At 46.8% G+C, this 17,500-nt stretch overlaps 1 protein-coding gene across 1 annotated transcript in view; it reads left to right on the top strand.

Moving 5' to 3' along the window:
• LOC106565700 (forkhead box protein P4) overlaps positions 1–17,500 on the top strand; it is a 182,401-nt gene that overhangs the window by 92,860 nt on the left and 72,041 nt on the right. The window contains exon 3 of the mRNA XM_082959567.1: positions 15,345–15,467. Within this exon, the coding sequence (XP_082815693.1) occupies positions 15,345–15,467 (123 nt within the window). The remainder of the gene's footprint in view (positions 1–15,344; positions 15,468–17,500) is intronic.

Genomic DNA, 17,500 nt, shown 5'->3' with positions numbered 1-17,500 from the left:
TGTCCTTACACCTGGTCTGACCCTGAAACCAGTGGAGGCTGCTGATGGGAGGACGGCTCATAATAATGGCTGGAACAGAGCAAATGGAATAGCAACAAACCATGTGTTTGATGTATTTGATATCATTCCACTAATTCCACTCCAGCCATTACCACGAGCCCGTCCTCCCCAATTAAGGTGCCACCAGCCTCCTGTGCCTGAAACAGACTTATCTAAGCCATACTTATCTAATTCAGACTTTCCTCAAATAAAGTTCACCACTAAATCTTGATGACTTCATGTAATTCTTAAACTGGAAGTTTATGGGTGAGGACTCAATTGTTTCTGCGTACTGGGCATGTTAGCTTGTTTTAATAACCTAAAACGTCCGTTTAAGTTCATTTGAGGTAAGCCAAGACTAGTTCTGAGAGCGTACACAGCTGGCCCAGTGAGTCAGGGGCTAAGACCTATTTCACTTAAAACAGACTAGTTCTGAGAGCGTACACAGCTGGCCCAGTGAATCAGGGGCTAAGACCTATTTCACTTAAAACAGACTAGTTCTGAGAGCGTACACAGCTGGCCCAGTGAGTCAGGGGCTAAGACCTATTTCACTTAAAACAGACTAGTTCTGAGAGCGTACACAGCTGGCCCAGTGAATCAGGGGCTAAGACCTATTTCACTTAAAACAGACTAGTTCTGAGAGCGTACACAGCTGGCCCAGTGAATCAGGGGCTAAGACCTATTTCACTTAAAACAGACTAGTTCTGAGAGCGTACACAGCTGGCCCAGTGAATCAGGGGCTAAGACCTATTTCACTTAAAACAGACTAGTTCTGAGAGCGTAGACAGCTGGCCCAGTGAATCAGGGTCTAAGACCTATTTCACTTAAAACAGACTAGTTCTGAGAGCGTACACAGCTGGCCCAGTGAATCAGGGGCTAAGACCTATTTCACTTAAAACAGACTAGTTCTGAGAGCGTACACAGCTGGCCCAGTGAATCAGGGGCTAAGACCTATTTCACTTAAAACAGACTAGTTCTGAGAGCGTACACAGCTGGCCCAGTGAATCAGGGTCTAAGACCTATTTCACTTAAAACAGACTAGTTCTGAGAGCGTACACAGCTGGCCCAGTGAATCAGGGGCTAAGACCTATTTCACTTAAAACAGACTAGTTCTGAGAGCGTACACAGCTGGCCCAGTGAATCAGGGGCTAAGACCTATTTCACTTAAAACAGTTTGCACGGCAGACAGTTTCTATGCTTTTTTCCCTAAAGTGTTTTTCCCAAAGCACTCCTTTTGTCCACTCAATGAAAGTGCTTAGTTGGCAGTTTTTCTCCTTTTATTTGATGGGGGGGGGGGGTTATATGGTGTATTGGGGTTATATGGTGTATTGACAGTGTGTGAAAAGAGGATGGGGGTAGAGGGATAGGGGTATATAGGGGGAGAGTTGTGGTCTGGTGCTGGAGTGAAGGGAGGATGAAGCGGTAGAGGAGGGAGGGATGGGGGAGGGATGGAGAGGGAGAGTTTGGGTCTGGGTAGTGGAGTGTGAAACTCTATTTTGTGATTTGAAACATGAGTGAAATCAGTAATGAAGGCGGGTCGATAACGGCCTCTTACACTTCCCTCTGAAGTACCCAAAGTGTGTGTGTATGTGTGTCGTCCCCTCTGGAAATGTGTTGTCATTTTTATTCTGAGGCACTGGGGCGTTAGATGGAGAGAGTGGAGGGGGTGGAGTGGAGGAGGGATAAAGGAGGAGGATTTTCCACTTGAACTTGCTGGTCTCAGGCTGTCCGCTCCAGAAGGGTTTTTCCATTTGTCTGGCCCGTCAGAGGGAGGTGTGTGTTTGTGTGCATGTATACCGACCTTGTGCCATCCCGGTATATCCTGTAATACCGGCACTGAACACAAGCAGGCTATTTTCAAACCACAGTAAGCCTCTTTAATCCGAAGGTTAGTAATGCCAACAAATGTAAAACCCCATAGCGAATGCTAACTAAATGCTAACGAGCGCATCCAAACATTTTTATACAGTCTCTGACAAACTATTTGCAGGACAAACATCCCAGCTCATAAAGTTACACAAGTAACTTAAAAATGATACTCACAGTTTGCTGCACAAAAACAATATTAGACAGCAAAGCTCTTGATTCAGGAGGGGATTCTCTGCTGTTACCAAGAAGCTTGATTTTGCAAGAAGATAACCACTTAGCTAGCTAGCTAGGTAACGAGCTACTAAATTAGAAAACCAAATGCACAACTGCAGAGAATTTAGCACATTTTAAACAGTTAACCACAAGAATGGCTTCAGATTATTGTGATTTTGCTATTGCAAATGTTTGAAGGCCTATGTGGCCAAATTATATCTCTGATCCTGTGCTATCCATTTATGTTTTTTCTATGTTCTATTTATATCTGTAAATCAATCATTGACATCAAGCCACACCCAGACATGATTACAGACACCTGTGTGTCCTTTGACACTATATAAACTAGTGACCCGCAGTGTTCGTCATTATACCCTGATGAAGACAGCTTGTCTTTCCAAACGTTGGTTGTTAAATTATTGCATCTGAGGCTCTCCTTTTCTTTTTCAAGGCCACTCTGGTCGACCTACTGAATGTCCTTCTGAACATCTGTTCCTTCCACTCTCTGTGGAATCTCTAATCCCTCTCTCCTCTCACTAGCAACATCATGGCATGATTCTACTTACTACCTGCTCCTCCACAGGTCTTCACAGGACTGTGGAAGAATCTAGTCCATTTAAATAAATAACCCAGTATCCATCCAGTCTGTCCTCCCTGTAAGGCCCGTATTGTTTTCTTTAGATAGGGGTGGAGAGAAGGCCTGGTATCTTCTGTTCCAGGTAGAGACAGGCTGTCTAGTAGAGACAAACACCTGGTAACCCATTGGTGTGTTTGTCATCAGCTCTGTAATGAGTCTTCATTCTCTATACACACACTCATATGATAGGCCACAACCTTCATTTTCTGCACACGCACACGCGAGCACGCACACATTGACCTACACATGCAGTCTTCACCCTTCTCGCGAACTGTTTGAAGCGGGCAGTGCGTCGATTTAAACGCTAGCCCCACCTGGCTTCCCTCATCAGTTCCCCCTGAGAAATGTGGCCCCTGCCCCTGGTAGACATTAAAGAAAGGGAGAGGGGGAGTGCGAAGGAGGGGGAGTTTCAGACAATGGAGATATTTACGTCTGCTCTCTCTTTCTATTAATGAAGCTTGGGGTCTGAGCCTGAGATTCACCCTCCTTTCTTCTCCTAGCCTCGTACGTAGTCCCTCCTCTCCTCCTTTCTTCTCCTAGCCTCGTACGTAGTCCCTCCTCTCCTCCTTTCTTCTCCTAGCCTCGTACGTAGTCCCTCCTCTCCTCCTTTCTTCTCCTAACCTCGTACGTAGTCCCTCCTCTCCTCCTTTCTTCTCCTAGCCTCGTACGTAGTCCCTCCTCTCCTCCTTTCTTCTCCTAGCCTCGTACGTAGTCCCTCCTCTCCTCCTTTCTTCTCCTAGCCTCGTACGTAGTCCCTCCTCTCCTCCTTTCTTCTCCTAACCTCGTACGTAGTCCCTCCTCTCCTCCTTTCTTCTCCTAGCCTCGTACGTAGTCCCACCTCTCCTCCTTTCTTCTCCTAGCCTCGTACGTAGTCCGCTCCTCTCCTCCTTTCTTCTCCTAGCCTCGTACGTAGTCCCTCCTCTCCTCCTTTCTTCTCCTAACCTCGTACGTAGTCCCTCCTCTCCTCCTTTCTTCTCCTAACCTCGTACGTAGTCCCTCCTCTCCTTCTTTCTTCTCCTAACCTCGTACGTAGTCCCTCCTCTCCTCCTTTCTTCTCCTAGCCTCGTACGTAGTCCCTCCTCTCCTCCTTTCTTCTCCTAACCTCGTACGTAGTCCCTCCTCTCCTCCTTTCTTCTCCTAGCCTCGTACGTAGTCCCTCCTCTCCTCCTTTCTTCTCCTAACCTCGTACGTAGTCCTTCCTCTCCTCCCTTTCTTCTCCTAGCCTCGTACGTAGTCCCTCCTCTCCTCCTTTACTCCTCTCAGTCCAACAGGTATTCTGTTTTCCTCTCTCCTCCTTCACTTTCCTTCTCCTTGCCACTTATCTCCTCTCCTCTGTTTTCCTCTCCTCCTCCTCTGGTATTCCCCATACTGCTAACGGCCACTCTCACCTCCTCCCTCATCCCTCGTTCCTCAGCCTAATGGAGTACAGACAGCATGTTTACCTGGAGGGAGGGAGGCCGGGATGGAGAGTGGTAGGGAAGGAGGTGGGGAGAGAAGGGGACAGTGAGAAGATTGTATAAATAAACAGATCATAACCCAATCAACAGGAAGCAGAGGAGTTACCCACACACCATGAGAGATAGAGGGAGAGAGAGATATAGTGTGGGCTGAAAGCCAATGGGGCGAGAAATTAGAGAATGACAGAAAGATGACAGGATGGAAAAGGGTCATGTCTAGAAGGGATGCCGCTAATGTCAAAGTGATGTAAAAATGTGCATCATCGATTCGCATCAGGGAGGATTTTGCATTTTAGCTAACCCTGACCCTTTATCTAACCTTAACCTGATTCTCCTAACCTGTTACGAAAAGTCAGTTATGATATTAGCGGTATCCCTTCTAGTCAAAACCATGAAAAGGGGGGATAGCAGACTCTTTGTGTGTCTGTCTCTGTGTGTCTGTCTGTGTGTCTGTCTGTCTCTGTGTGTCTGTGTGCCTTTGTGTGTGTGTCAGTGGTCCTTCCCAGGGTGAGGTAGGTCATTCTTAGTGACAGCGATAAACAGGGCTGAGGTTTGTTCCTAATGTGAGAGAGCATGACGGAGGAGAGAGGAGGGGAGGGGAGGGGAGGAGAGGAGAGGAGGGGAGGGGAGAGGAGAGGGGAGGGGAGGGTAGAGGGGAGGAGAGGGGAGGAGAGGGGAGAGGAGAGGAGAGGAGAGGAGAGGAGAGGGGAGGGGAGGGGAGAAGGGAGGGGAGAGGGGAGGGGAGGGGAGGGGAGGGGAGGGGAGGGGAGGGGAGAGGAGAGGAGAGGAGAGGAGAGGAGAGGGGAGGGGAGGGGAGAGGACGAGGGAGGGGAGAGGAGAGGAGAGGAGAGGGAGAGGAGAGGAGAGGAGAGGAGAGGAGAGGAGAGGAGAGGAGAGGGGAGGGAGAGGAGAGGAGAGGAGAGGAGAGGAGAGGAGAGGAGAGGAGGGGAGGGGAGAGGAGAGGAGGTGTGTGTCCATTCTATTTCTCTTTTCTTCCTGCCTTCTGCTTCTCCTTCTCCTTGTCATTGTTTCAATGATCTGCCTCTTGTGTGTCCCCATATAGCGTCAGGCAGGATAGATCACTTAGATGGGAGAGGCTGTTTATACTCTGATTACAGGGTCCTTTCTCTCACGTCACTCTTCTGGGCAACCGTCACACACTCAGACACAGTCATGTACATGTACACACAGTCATATACATGTACACACAGTCATATACATGTACACACAGTCATATACCTGTACACACAGTCATATGCATGTACACACAGTCCATATGCATGTACACACAGTCATGTACATGTACACACAGTCATATACATGTACACACAGTCATATGCATGTACACACAGTCATGTACATGTACACACAGTCATATACATGTACACACAGTCATATGCATGTACACACAGTCATATGCATGTACACACAGTCATGTACATGTACACACAGTCATATACATGTACTACACAGTCATATACATGTATACACAGTCATATACATGTACACACAGTCATATACATGTACACACAGTCATATACATGTACACACAGTCATATACATGTACACACAGTCATAGTACATGTACACACAGTCATATACATGTACACACAGTCATATACATGTACACACAGTCATATACATGTACACACAGTCATAGTACAATGTACACACAGTCATGTAAATGTACACACAGTCATATACATGTACACACAGTCATATACATGTACACACAGTCATATGCATGTACACACAGTCATGTACATGTACACACAGTCATATACATGTATACACAGTCATATACATGTACACACAGTCATATACATGTACACACAGTCATATACATGTACACACAGTCATATGCATGTACACACAGTCATGTACATGTACACACAGTCATATACATGTATACACAGTCATATACATGTACACACAGTCATGTACATGTACACACAGTCATATACATGTACACACAGTCATATACATGTACACACAGTCATATACATGTACACACAGTCATGTACATGTACACACAGTCATATACATGTACACACAGTCATATACATGTACACACAGTCATATACATGTACACACAGTCATGTGCATGTACACACAGTCATGTACATGTACACACAGTCATATACATGTACACACAGTCATATACATGTACACACAGTCATATGCATGTACACACAGTCATGTACATGTACACACAGTCATATACATGTACACACAGTCATATACATGTACACACAGTCATATGCATGTACACACAGTCATGTACATGTACACACAGTCATATACATGTATACACAGTCATATACATGTATACACAGTCATATACATGTACACACAGTCATATACATGTACACACAGTCATATACATGTACACACAGTCATATGCATGTACACACAGTCATGTACATGTACACACAGTCATATGCATGTACACACAGTCATGTACATGTACACACAGTCATATACATGTATACACAGTCATATACATGTACACACAGTCATGTACATGTACACACAGTCATATACATGTACACACAGTCATATACATGTACACACAGTCATATACATGTACACACAGTCATATACATGTACACACAGTCATGTACATGTACACACAGTCATATACATGTACACACAGTCATATACATGTACACACAGTCATATACATGTACACACAGTCATATGCATGTACACACAGTCATGTACATGTACACACAGTCATATACATGTATACACAGTCATATACATGTACACACAGTCATATACATGTACACACAGTCATGTACATGTACACACAGTCATATACATGTACACACAGTCATATACATGTACACACAGTCATGTACATGTACACACAGTCATATACATGTACACACAGTCATATACATGTACACACAGTCATATACATGTACACACAGTCATGTACATGTATACACAGTCATATACATGTACACACAGTCATGTACATGTACACACAGTCATATACATGTACACACAGTCATATACATGTACACACAGTCATGTACATGTACACACAGTCATATACATGTACACACAGTCATATACATGTACACACAGTCATATACATGTACACACAGTCATATGCATGTACACACAGTCATGTACATGTACACACAGTCATATACATGTATACACAGTCATATACATGTACACACAGTCATATACATGTACACACAGTCATGTACATGTACACACAGTCATATACATGTACACACAGTCATATACATGTACACACAGTCATGTACATGTACACACAGTCATATACATGTACACACAGTCATATACATGTACACACAGTCATATACATGTACACACAGTCATGTAAATGTACACACAGTCATGTAAATGTACACACAGTCATATGCATGTACACAATAATGTACACAATAATAAATAATAAATAAACCCAATAAACCAATAAATCAAAACACTCACAGAGGGCAAGGGGGTGAAGAGGGGGTGAAGGATGCATGGTGTAAATGACTGTCAATTCTGTACGTTGTTAGTCTAACAGGGATGCACAGATACCGTTGCTCTTCTCTCACCATACTGTGCCACACGTGTGTGTGTGTGTGTGTGTGTGTGTGTGTGTGTGTGTGTGTGTGTGTGTGTGTGTGTGTGTGTGTGTGTGTGTGTGTGTGTGTGTACAGTCGTGGCCAAAAGTTTTTGAGAATGACACAAATATTAATTTTCACAAAGCCTGCTGCCTTAGTTTGTAGGATGGCAATTTGCATATACTCCAGAATGTTATGAAGAGTGATCAGATGAATTGCAATTAATTGCAAAGTCCCTCTTTGCCATGCAAATGGACTGAATCCCCCCCAAAAGATTTACACTGCATTTCAGCCCTGCCACAAAAGGACCAGCTGACATCATGTCAGTGATTCTCTCCTAAACACAGGTGTGAGTGTTGACGAGGACAAGGCTGGAGATCACTCTGTCATGCTGATTGAGTTCGAATAACAGACTGGAAGCTTCAAAAGGAGGATGGTGCTTGGAATCATTGTTCTTCTTCTGTCAACCATGGTTACCTGCAAGGAAACACGTGCCGTCATCATTGCTTTGCACAAAAAGGGCTTCACAGGCAAGGATATTGCTGCCAGTAAGATTGCACCTAAATCAACCATTTATCGGATCATCAAGAACTTCAAGGAGAGCGGTTCAATTGTTGTGAAGAAGGCTTCAGGGCGCCCAAGAAGGTTCAGCAAGCGCCAGGACCGTCTCCTAAAGTTGATTCAGCTGCGGGATCGGGGTACCACCAGTACAGAGCTTGCTCAGGAATGGCAGCAGGCAGGTGTGAGTGCATCTGCCCGCACAGTGAGGCAAATACTTTTGGAGGATGGCCTGGTGTCAAGAAGGGCAGCAAAGAAGCCACTTCTCTCCAGGAAAAACATCAGGGACAGACTGATAATCTGCAAAAGGTACAGGGATTGGACTGCTGAGGACTGGGGTAAAGTCATTTTCTCTGATGAATCCCCTTTCTGATTGTTTGGGGCATCTGGAAAAAAGCTTGTCCGGAGAAGACAAGGTGAGTACTACCATCAGTCCTGTGTCATGCCAACAGTAAAGCATCCTGAGACCATTCATGTGTGGGGTTGCTTCTCAGCCAAGGGAGTGGGCTCACTCACAATTTTGCCTTAAAACACAGCCATGAATAAAGAATGGTACCAACACATCCTCCAAGAGCAACTTCTCCCAACCATCCAGGAACAGTTTGGTGATGAACAATGCCTTTTCCAGCATGATGGAGCATCTTGCCATAAGGCAGAAGTGATAACTAAGTGGCTCGGGGAACAAAACATCGATAATTTGGGTCCATGGCCAGGAAACTCCCCAGACCTTCCTTAATCCCATTGAGAACTTCTGGTCAATCCTCAAGAGGCGGGTGGACAAACAAAAACCCACAAATTCTGACAAACTCCAAGCATTGATTATGCAAGAATGGGCTGCCATCAGTCAGGATGTGGCCCAGAAGTTAATTGACAGCATGCCAGGGCGGATTGCAGAGGTCTTGAAAAAGAAGGGTCAACACTGCAAATATTGACTCTCTGCATCAACTTCATGTTATTGTCAATAAAAGCCTTTGACACTTATGAAATGCTTGTAATTATACTTCAGAATTCCATAGTAACATCTGACAAAAATATCTAAAGACACTGAAGCACCAAACTTTGTGGAAATTAATATTTGTGTCATTCTCAAAACTTTTGGCCACGACTGTATGTATGTATGTGTGTGTGTGTGTGTGTGTGTGTGTGTGTGTGTGTGTGTGTGTGTGTGTGTGTGTGTGTGTGTGTGTGTGTGTGTGTGTGTGTGTGTGTGTGTGTGTGTGTGTATGTATGTATGTATGTATGTATGTATGTATGTATGTATGTATGTATGTATGTGTGTGTGTAATATGTGTATGTGTGTGTAGGTGTGCGGTAGCAGGACATGTAATAATTAGCCAGTAATATGAGTTGGCAGAGGAGCCTCTAGAGAATGCTGCAGTATTCATCACGGCTTTATTTAAATACAGTCGTTTAGAGAGTGTGTTTGTGTGTGTGTGCGTGTGTGTATTTAAATACGGTCATTTAGTGCAAAGCTCATTACAGCTAGACTGCCCTTGACAGTGGAAACGATACCCCCCCCCCCCCCCCCCCCCAACACACCCTGACACATCACTGGCTCCTCATCAAGCCCCTATGGAAGAGAAAAAGGCCCTTTCCCCAGCTCTCTCTTCAGCCATATTGTGGAGTCATCATCCTTAAGGAGTTTGGAAGTCTGCAACTCACCATGGCATCATGTTCGTCACATATACAGTACAGCAAACTTTGCTTTCACAAATTACGGCCATTTTAAAAGGCCATGTGTTCTGGTTAAAGTCTACACTGTGGTTATTAGCTGGTCCAGCTGTGCTCCATATAGCTGCTCACATCCATGTGATTTCATCTGAAATGGAAAGATCTGGAATGAAAAGTCATCAGGGGAGGAGAGGAGAGAGAGATGGAGCCTCATTGAAATGCGTGATACATCACCCTCTCTATCCCTCTTCCCAACCCTCTGGGACACAATGCCTTTTCCTATTTCTCCTTCCATCTCTCTCTCGCTCCCTCTCTCCCTCTGTTCCTTTGTTAATCAGTTAAACTCCCTCTTCAAACAACCTCTCTAATTATCCCTCCACTCTCTGAAAACGACAGGGCTGTGTCTCTCTCCTCCCCCTCTCTTTCCTTCCCCTCTCTCTCCCACCTCTCTTTCCTCATCTCCTACTCCTCCCTTTGCTCTGTGTCTCTCCTCCCCCTCTCTTTCCTTCCCCTCTCTCTCCCACCTCTCTTTCCTCATCTCCTACTCCTCCCTTTGCTCTGTGTCTCTCCTCCCCCTCTCTTTCCTTCCCCTCTCTCTCCCACCTCTCTTTCCTCATCTCCTACTCCTCCCTTTGCTCTGTGTCTCTCCTCCCCCTCTCTTTCCTTCCCCTCTCTCTCCCACCTCTCTTTCCTCATCTCCTACTCCTCCCTTTGCTCTGTGTCTCTCTTTGGCGAAGGTTGACCTCTGTCAGTCTCTGCTGGTGCTGTCACACACACACACACACACACACACACACACACACACACACACACACACACACACACACACACACACACACACACACACACACACACACACACACACACACACACACACACACACACACACACACACACACGCACACACACACACAGACTTTGGGCCTGTACCAGACCAAGAGTGTAATCATTAGTCCAAAACATTTTGCAACGAAAACAAGAGTTTCTATTGGACAAATTCAGGTAGGTCCCTCCCCGTTTCATTCTGTTTGCGCCCGTTTGGTGTTGTTTGGTTCCTAGTGAATACACCCCAGTCCTTTCTCTTTTTCTCCCTCTTCCACCAATTCCCCTCCATGATTCATCCTGTCTGTAATTACTCCCTATCTCTCTATCCTCTCTTTCACTTCCCTCCCCGTTCCTTCCGTCCTTTCTCTCCGGTCTCTCTGAAAGGGAAAGTGTGTGTCTTTGTCTTGGTTTTAGAGTGCAGCCTGTAAGCTGTCTCATTCCACCTCCCTCCCTCCCTCACCCCCCGTACCCCCTCATCCCCTTCTCCCACTCTCCACTTCCGCTTCTACTAATCTACCTCGCATCTCTCTCTTTTAAATTAACATGCAATGCCCCCTCAAAAAAAGAGAGAGGAGAGTGAAAAATTAAATGCATTTAATAAATGGCTGACTTCAAATCGCCTGGCTTTTCACTCTCTCCCCTATTCACAGGGCAATGAAAGGGGAGAAATCATTCACGGGGAGAGACAAAGCCGAATGAAAATATAATTCCACATTGTGAGCGTCTTTTGTTAGGGCCCGTCAAACCGCTAATGGCGCCCCTTTTGTTTTCTCCGTGGCGCTGGGAGGCGGTGGTGAGGTATAGCCGCTGCTCTGCGCGCCTCCATAATCACACCGCTTTGTGATATTAGATTATAGTGGCAATTAATGCCGTCAAACCTTAACAACTCAGCATTCAGTCCCTGTCACACACCACCCCCCCATCCCCCACACACACACACACATTCATGCCTGCCATCAGTACATCCACCAACACGCAGAAAGGTGCTATAACGCAGTAATTATTGCGCCTGCAACTTGAAAATGTCAATGAGCATGTGTATAAAATAGAATGTATGGGTTGTCAAGGGGTGAGAATGGGTGTGTGTGTGTGTGTGTGTGTGTGTGTGTGTGTGTGTGTGTGTGTGTGTGTGTGTGTGTGTGTGTGTGTGTGTGTGTGTGTGTGTGTGTGTGTGTGACAGGAGAAGAGAATGGGATGCACAAGAGCAATTAATTACAGGTTTTAATTTTCCAGCCAAGAGTGACGAGCAGCATCGGCGGCGCAGGCAGAGCCAAATTGGCGTGACGCCAAGCATACACAACCCCTCCCTCACCCTCACCCGCTCCTCAACCACCCATCACACCTGCTTAAAAGTATGCGTTATGGTGTCTGTAAGGTTTTACAATGGAGGAGGAGTACTAAGATGGCTGTGCGGTGGCTTCAATACAGCACCCCCTGTCAGTCATCCAGGGTTTATACACATCATTGGTTTCCCCTCATGGGTAAATAACTCTTCCTCTGCAGACACACAGAAAGACAAGGGGATAGACTCTGCTCTCTTAGCAGCCACCCCTGTTGTACCTGTCTACCCTTGTTCCCTTTACTCCTTACCCTCCCGCTCAGTCTCCCCATCTCTCCTCCTCTCTCCCCCTCTTTCCTCCTCTCCCTGTGATGAGGGAGTGTTGGGTTATGGATGGCTTGTTTGATCACGATATGGCAGCTTACAATAAGGGATTGGACAGGGCCCGACACACAGGCTGCAGCTGATAACACAGGGAGGGAGGGAGGGAGGGAGGGAGGGAGGGAGGGAGGGAGGGAGGGAGGGAGGGAGGGAGGGAGGGAGGGAGGGAGGGAGGGAGGGAGGGAGGGAGGGAGGGAGTGTTAGTATTTATGGCCAATCTTGTTTCCAAAGTCAAATCAGCCCTTTACAGATTTAATTTACCACTGACAGCTCTCCCTCTCTCTGCTTTTTTCTCTCTAGTTCCCTCCCTCTCTCCCCTGCCGCCCCTCAGGCGGGGAGTAGATAGACTCCTAAGAGAGACGGGTAGCCATGCAGTGCTGCAAAACACATGACTGCCAATATCAGAGAGAGCGCTAGAGAGAGAGAGAGCACAAGGGGTAGAGAGAGAGAGATAAGGGTAGAGAGAGAGAAAGGTAAAAAGAGAGAGCGAGAGGGGGTAGAGAGGGGTAGAGGGGGTAGAGAGGGGTAGAGGGGGTAGAGAGGGGTAGAGGGGGGTAGAGAGAGGTAGAGGGGGGTAGAGAGAGGTAGAGGGGGTAGAGAGAGGGAAGGGTAGAGAAGGGTAGAGAAGGGTAGAGAGGGGTAGAGAAGGGTAGAGAGAGAGAAGGGTAGAGAAGGGTAGAGAAGGGTAGAGAAGGGTAGAGAAGGGTAGAGAGAGAGAAGGGTAGAGAAGGGTAGAGAAGGGTAGAGAAGGGTAGAGAAGGGTAAAGGGTAGAGAGGGGTAGAGGTGGTAGAGAGAGGGAAGGGTAGAGAGAGGGGCGTAGAGAGAGAGGGATAGAGTGAGAGCGAGAGCGATAGAGGGGGTAGAGAGCGAGCGAGAGAGAGGGAGAGAGAATGAGAGCACGAAAGAGAGAGAGAGAGAGAGGGTTAGAGAGAGAGAGAAGGATAGAGATGGGTAGAGAGAGGTGGGGTAGAGTGTGTAGAGAGAGAGAGATGGGTAGAGAGGGTGGTAGAGAGGGGTAGAGAGGGGTAGAGAGAGAGGGTGGTAGAGAGGGGTAGAGAGAGAGGGGGGTAGAGAGGGGTAGAGAGGGGTGGAGAGAGAGGGTGGTAGAGAGGGGTAGAGAGAGAGGGGGGTAGAGAGGGGTAGAGAGAGAAGGGTAGAGCAGGTTAGAGAGAGAGAGGGTGGTAGAGAGGGGTAGAGAGAGAGAGAGGGGTAGAGAGGGGTAGAGAGAGAGGGGGTGAGGGAGAGGGGTAGAGAGAGAGAAGGGTAGAGAAGCTATGTTTTTCCACAGGGGATTGAAGATGAATGTCCATATATGAGAGGTTCTAACCCAGGGTCGTATATCTCTGTAAAAGCAGCCATCTCTTCCTAACAGCCCTTATTTGTATTGAGCACAGAGTATTATTTTTATTGAGCTGTCCACTGTAGGCTGTAAAGGGAGAAGTAATCATCCCTCTCTCTCTTTCTCTCTCTCTCTTTCTCTCTCGCTCTCTCTCTCACACTCTCTCTTTTTCATTCTCTCTATCTCTCAGTGAAGAGGAACATAGCTCACCTGCTGGGCATCAGTTGTAGGACTAAACAACCATATGGATTTCTCTTTCTCTCTTTTTATGTCTATTTCTGTCTGTCTCTGTCTCTCTTCCCCCCGTTCTCTCTCTTACACTCTCTCTCTCCCCACTCTTCTCTTCTATCTCCTCTCTTCTCTCCCTCTCTTCTCTCCCTCTCTGTGGGCTGACTGGAGTGTAATTGGTGGCTGTGAACTCTGGAGTGTTTTCTGAGGACGGAAGCTCTTAGTCATCAGGTGGATGTGTGCTTGGTGTGTGTTCAATCGACAGGTGAATGCTCTTCGAGTTAGCCCCTGGCCAGAGGATAGCATCAATGCTAGTCTTTCTGTTACTCTGTTGGTGGTGTGTGTGTGTGTGTGTGTGTGTGTGTGTGTGTGTGTGTGTGTGGTGTGTGTGTGTGTGTGTGTGTGTGTGTGTGTGTGTGTGTGTGTGTGTGTGTGTGTATTATTCTCTGAGTGGTTAGTTTGCCTCCATCCAGTCATAGTATGTTTGTAATCAGATTAGCGTCACGCGTATCTGCTATCCTGACGACGCATCACTGCACGCTGACAAATCCGTGTGTGTGTGTGTGTGTGTGTGTGTGTGTGTGTGTTTAGAATCTGCTCACACGGTGCATTACTGTTTGCTGCCATTTGTGAGTCTGTGTCCCAGCCTGCCTCCAGATAACATCTAATCTGATTGTGTGGATAGAGAATTATAATCATCTGTTTAGTGAACCAGATATGACTTTATATTCCATAAGGAGATTACATCTCTCTGTTTTCACACACTCTGCCAAGTTTCTCACAATGCCAGCAATATGTGTCACAGAGTGATACACTGAGTATACAAAACATTAAGAACACTTTCCTAATATTGAGTTGCACCACCTTTTGCCCTCAGAACAGCCTCAATTCATCGGGTCATGGATTCTACAAGGTGTTGAAAGCGTTCCACAGGGATGCTGGCCCATGTTGACTCCAATGCTTCCCACAGTTGTGTCAAGTTGGCTGAATGTCCTTTGGGTGGTGGACCATTCTATTTAAATCTTTTGTCTTACACATTCACCCTCTGAACGGACACACATACACAATCCATGTCTCAATTGTGTCAAGGCTTAACAATCCTTCTTTAACCTGTCTCCTCCCCTTCATCTACACTGATTGAAGTGGATTTAACAAGTGACGTCAACAAGAGGTCATAGCCTTCAGCTGGATTCACCTGGTCAGTCTATGTCATGGAAGTAGTTTTGTACACTCTCTGTGGTCCTCTCCCTCCAGGTGCCGGTGTCCATGGCTATGTTGACCCCTCAGATGATCAGTCCTCAACAGATGCAGCAGATCCTGTCCCCTGCTCAGCTACAGGCCCTGCTGCAACAACAACAGGCCATCATGCTACAGCAGGTAACACACACACACTCATATGACATGAACACACACTCCTTTGTGGGCTCAGTCCCAGCCCAGCATGTTTACATGTGTCTATGTGGAGGTGCTGACACACTGGTTGTGATTGAATCCTCTGGCACAGTTACTGAGAGCTTTGAGGCCTTTGAACAGAGTGTAACACGCACACATACACGCGCAAACACACGCACAGATATACAAATGTGCACACACAAATTCTCTAAATCCTGTATAGTGGTTGAACACCTCCCCATCAGTGAGCATAACCAAAGTTGACCAAAGTTGACAACATAAACAAGCGTTTATGTCCTCAACGTGAAGCTCAGCCACACACACTCCTTGTGGTCAGCGAGAGCTTACGTTAGCTGTCCTGGTTGTTGATTGGTTAGGGGTGTGTGATGAGGTGCTGTGATCTGAGTGTGTGTTGGGGACTGGAGTGTGTTTGTTCCGTTGGTCGACATGGCAACGGTCATACCTAGCGGGGAACATTACACGTCTGTCAAATATTTAACACACAAACACACATACACACAACTCACAGTCACATACAGTACACAGAACACACACTACATGACTGTCAAGTATGTAACACACAAACACACAACTCACAATCACATACAGTACACAGAACACACACTACATGACTGTCAAGTATTTAACACAGCACTGCTGTGGCTGGCACCAAACACCCCCTCAACCTTCTCACCTCACACACATACAGAAATGTGTCCACATACACACTCACAAAAGTACACACACACACACACCACATACAAATACGCACACAGGCATGTACAGCAGTGGAGGCTGCTGAGGGGAGGACGGCTCATAATAAAGGCTGGAACGGAGTAAATGGAATGGTTTCCCTGGAAACTATGTGTTTGATGTACTTGTTATCATTCCACTGGTTCCCCTCCAGTCATTACCACGAGCCCATCCTCCTCAATTAAAGTGCCACCAACCTCCTGTGAGGCTCACAGATGTGCACAGAGATCCACCACAGACAGTACAGACACACTCAAACAGGCCCGCAGACAGTACAGACACACTCAAACAGGCCCACAGACAGTACAGACACACTCAAACAGGCCCACAGACAGTACAGACACACTCAAACAGGCCCACAGACAGTACAGACACACTCAAACAGGCCCACAGACAGTACAGACACACTCAAACAGGCCCACAGACAGTACAGACACACTCACACAGGCCCACAGACAGTACAGACACACTCAAACAGGCCCACAGACACACTCACACAGGCCCACAGACAGTACAGACACACTCAAACAGGCCCACAGACAGTACAGACACACTCAAACAGGACCACAGACAGTACAGACACACTCACACAGGCCCACAGACAGTACAGACACACTCAAACAGGCCCACAGACAGTACAGACACACTCACACAGGCCCACAGACAGTACAGACACACTCAAACAGGCCCACAGACAGTACAGACACACTCAAACAGGCCCACAGACAGTACAGACACACTCAAACAGGCCCGCAGACAGTACAGACACACTCAAACAGGCCCACAGACAGTACAGACACACGCAAACATGCCCACAGACAGTACAGACACACTCAAACAGGCCTGCAGACAGTACAGACACACTCAAACAGGCCCACAAACAGTACAGACACACTCAAACAGGCCCACAGACAGTACAGACACACTCAAACAGGCCCACAGACAGTACAGACACACTCAAACAGGCCCACAGACAGTACAGACACACTCAAACAGGCCCACAGACAGTACAGACACACTCAAACAGGCCCACAGACAGTACAGACACACTCAAACAGGCCCACAGACAGTACAGACACACTCAAACAGGCCCACAGACAGTACAGACACACTCAAACAGGCCCACAGACAGTACAGACACACTCACACAGGCCCACAGACAGTACAGACACACTCAAACAGGCCCACAGACACACTCACACAGGCCCACAGACAGTACAGACACACTCAAACAGGCCCCAGACAGTACAGACACACTCAAACAG

This window comes from Salmo salar, chromosome 12, assembly GCF_965601325.2.
Source record: "Salmo salar chromosome 12, fSalSal1, whole genome shotgun sequence".
Lineage (NCBI taxonomy): Eukaryota > Metazoa > Chordata > Actinopteri > Salmoniformes > Salmonidae > Salmo > Salmo salar.
The sequence above is the reverse complement of the archived record's forward strand: the minus strand, read 5'-3'. Positions and strand labels throughout refer to the sequence as shown.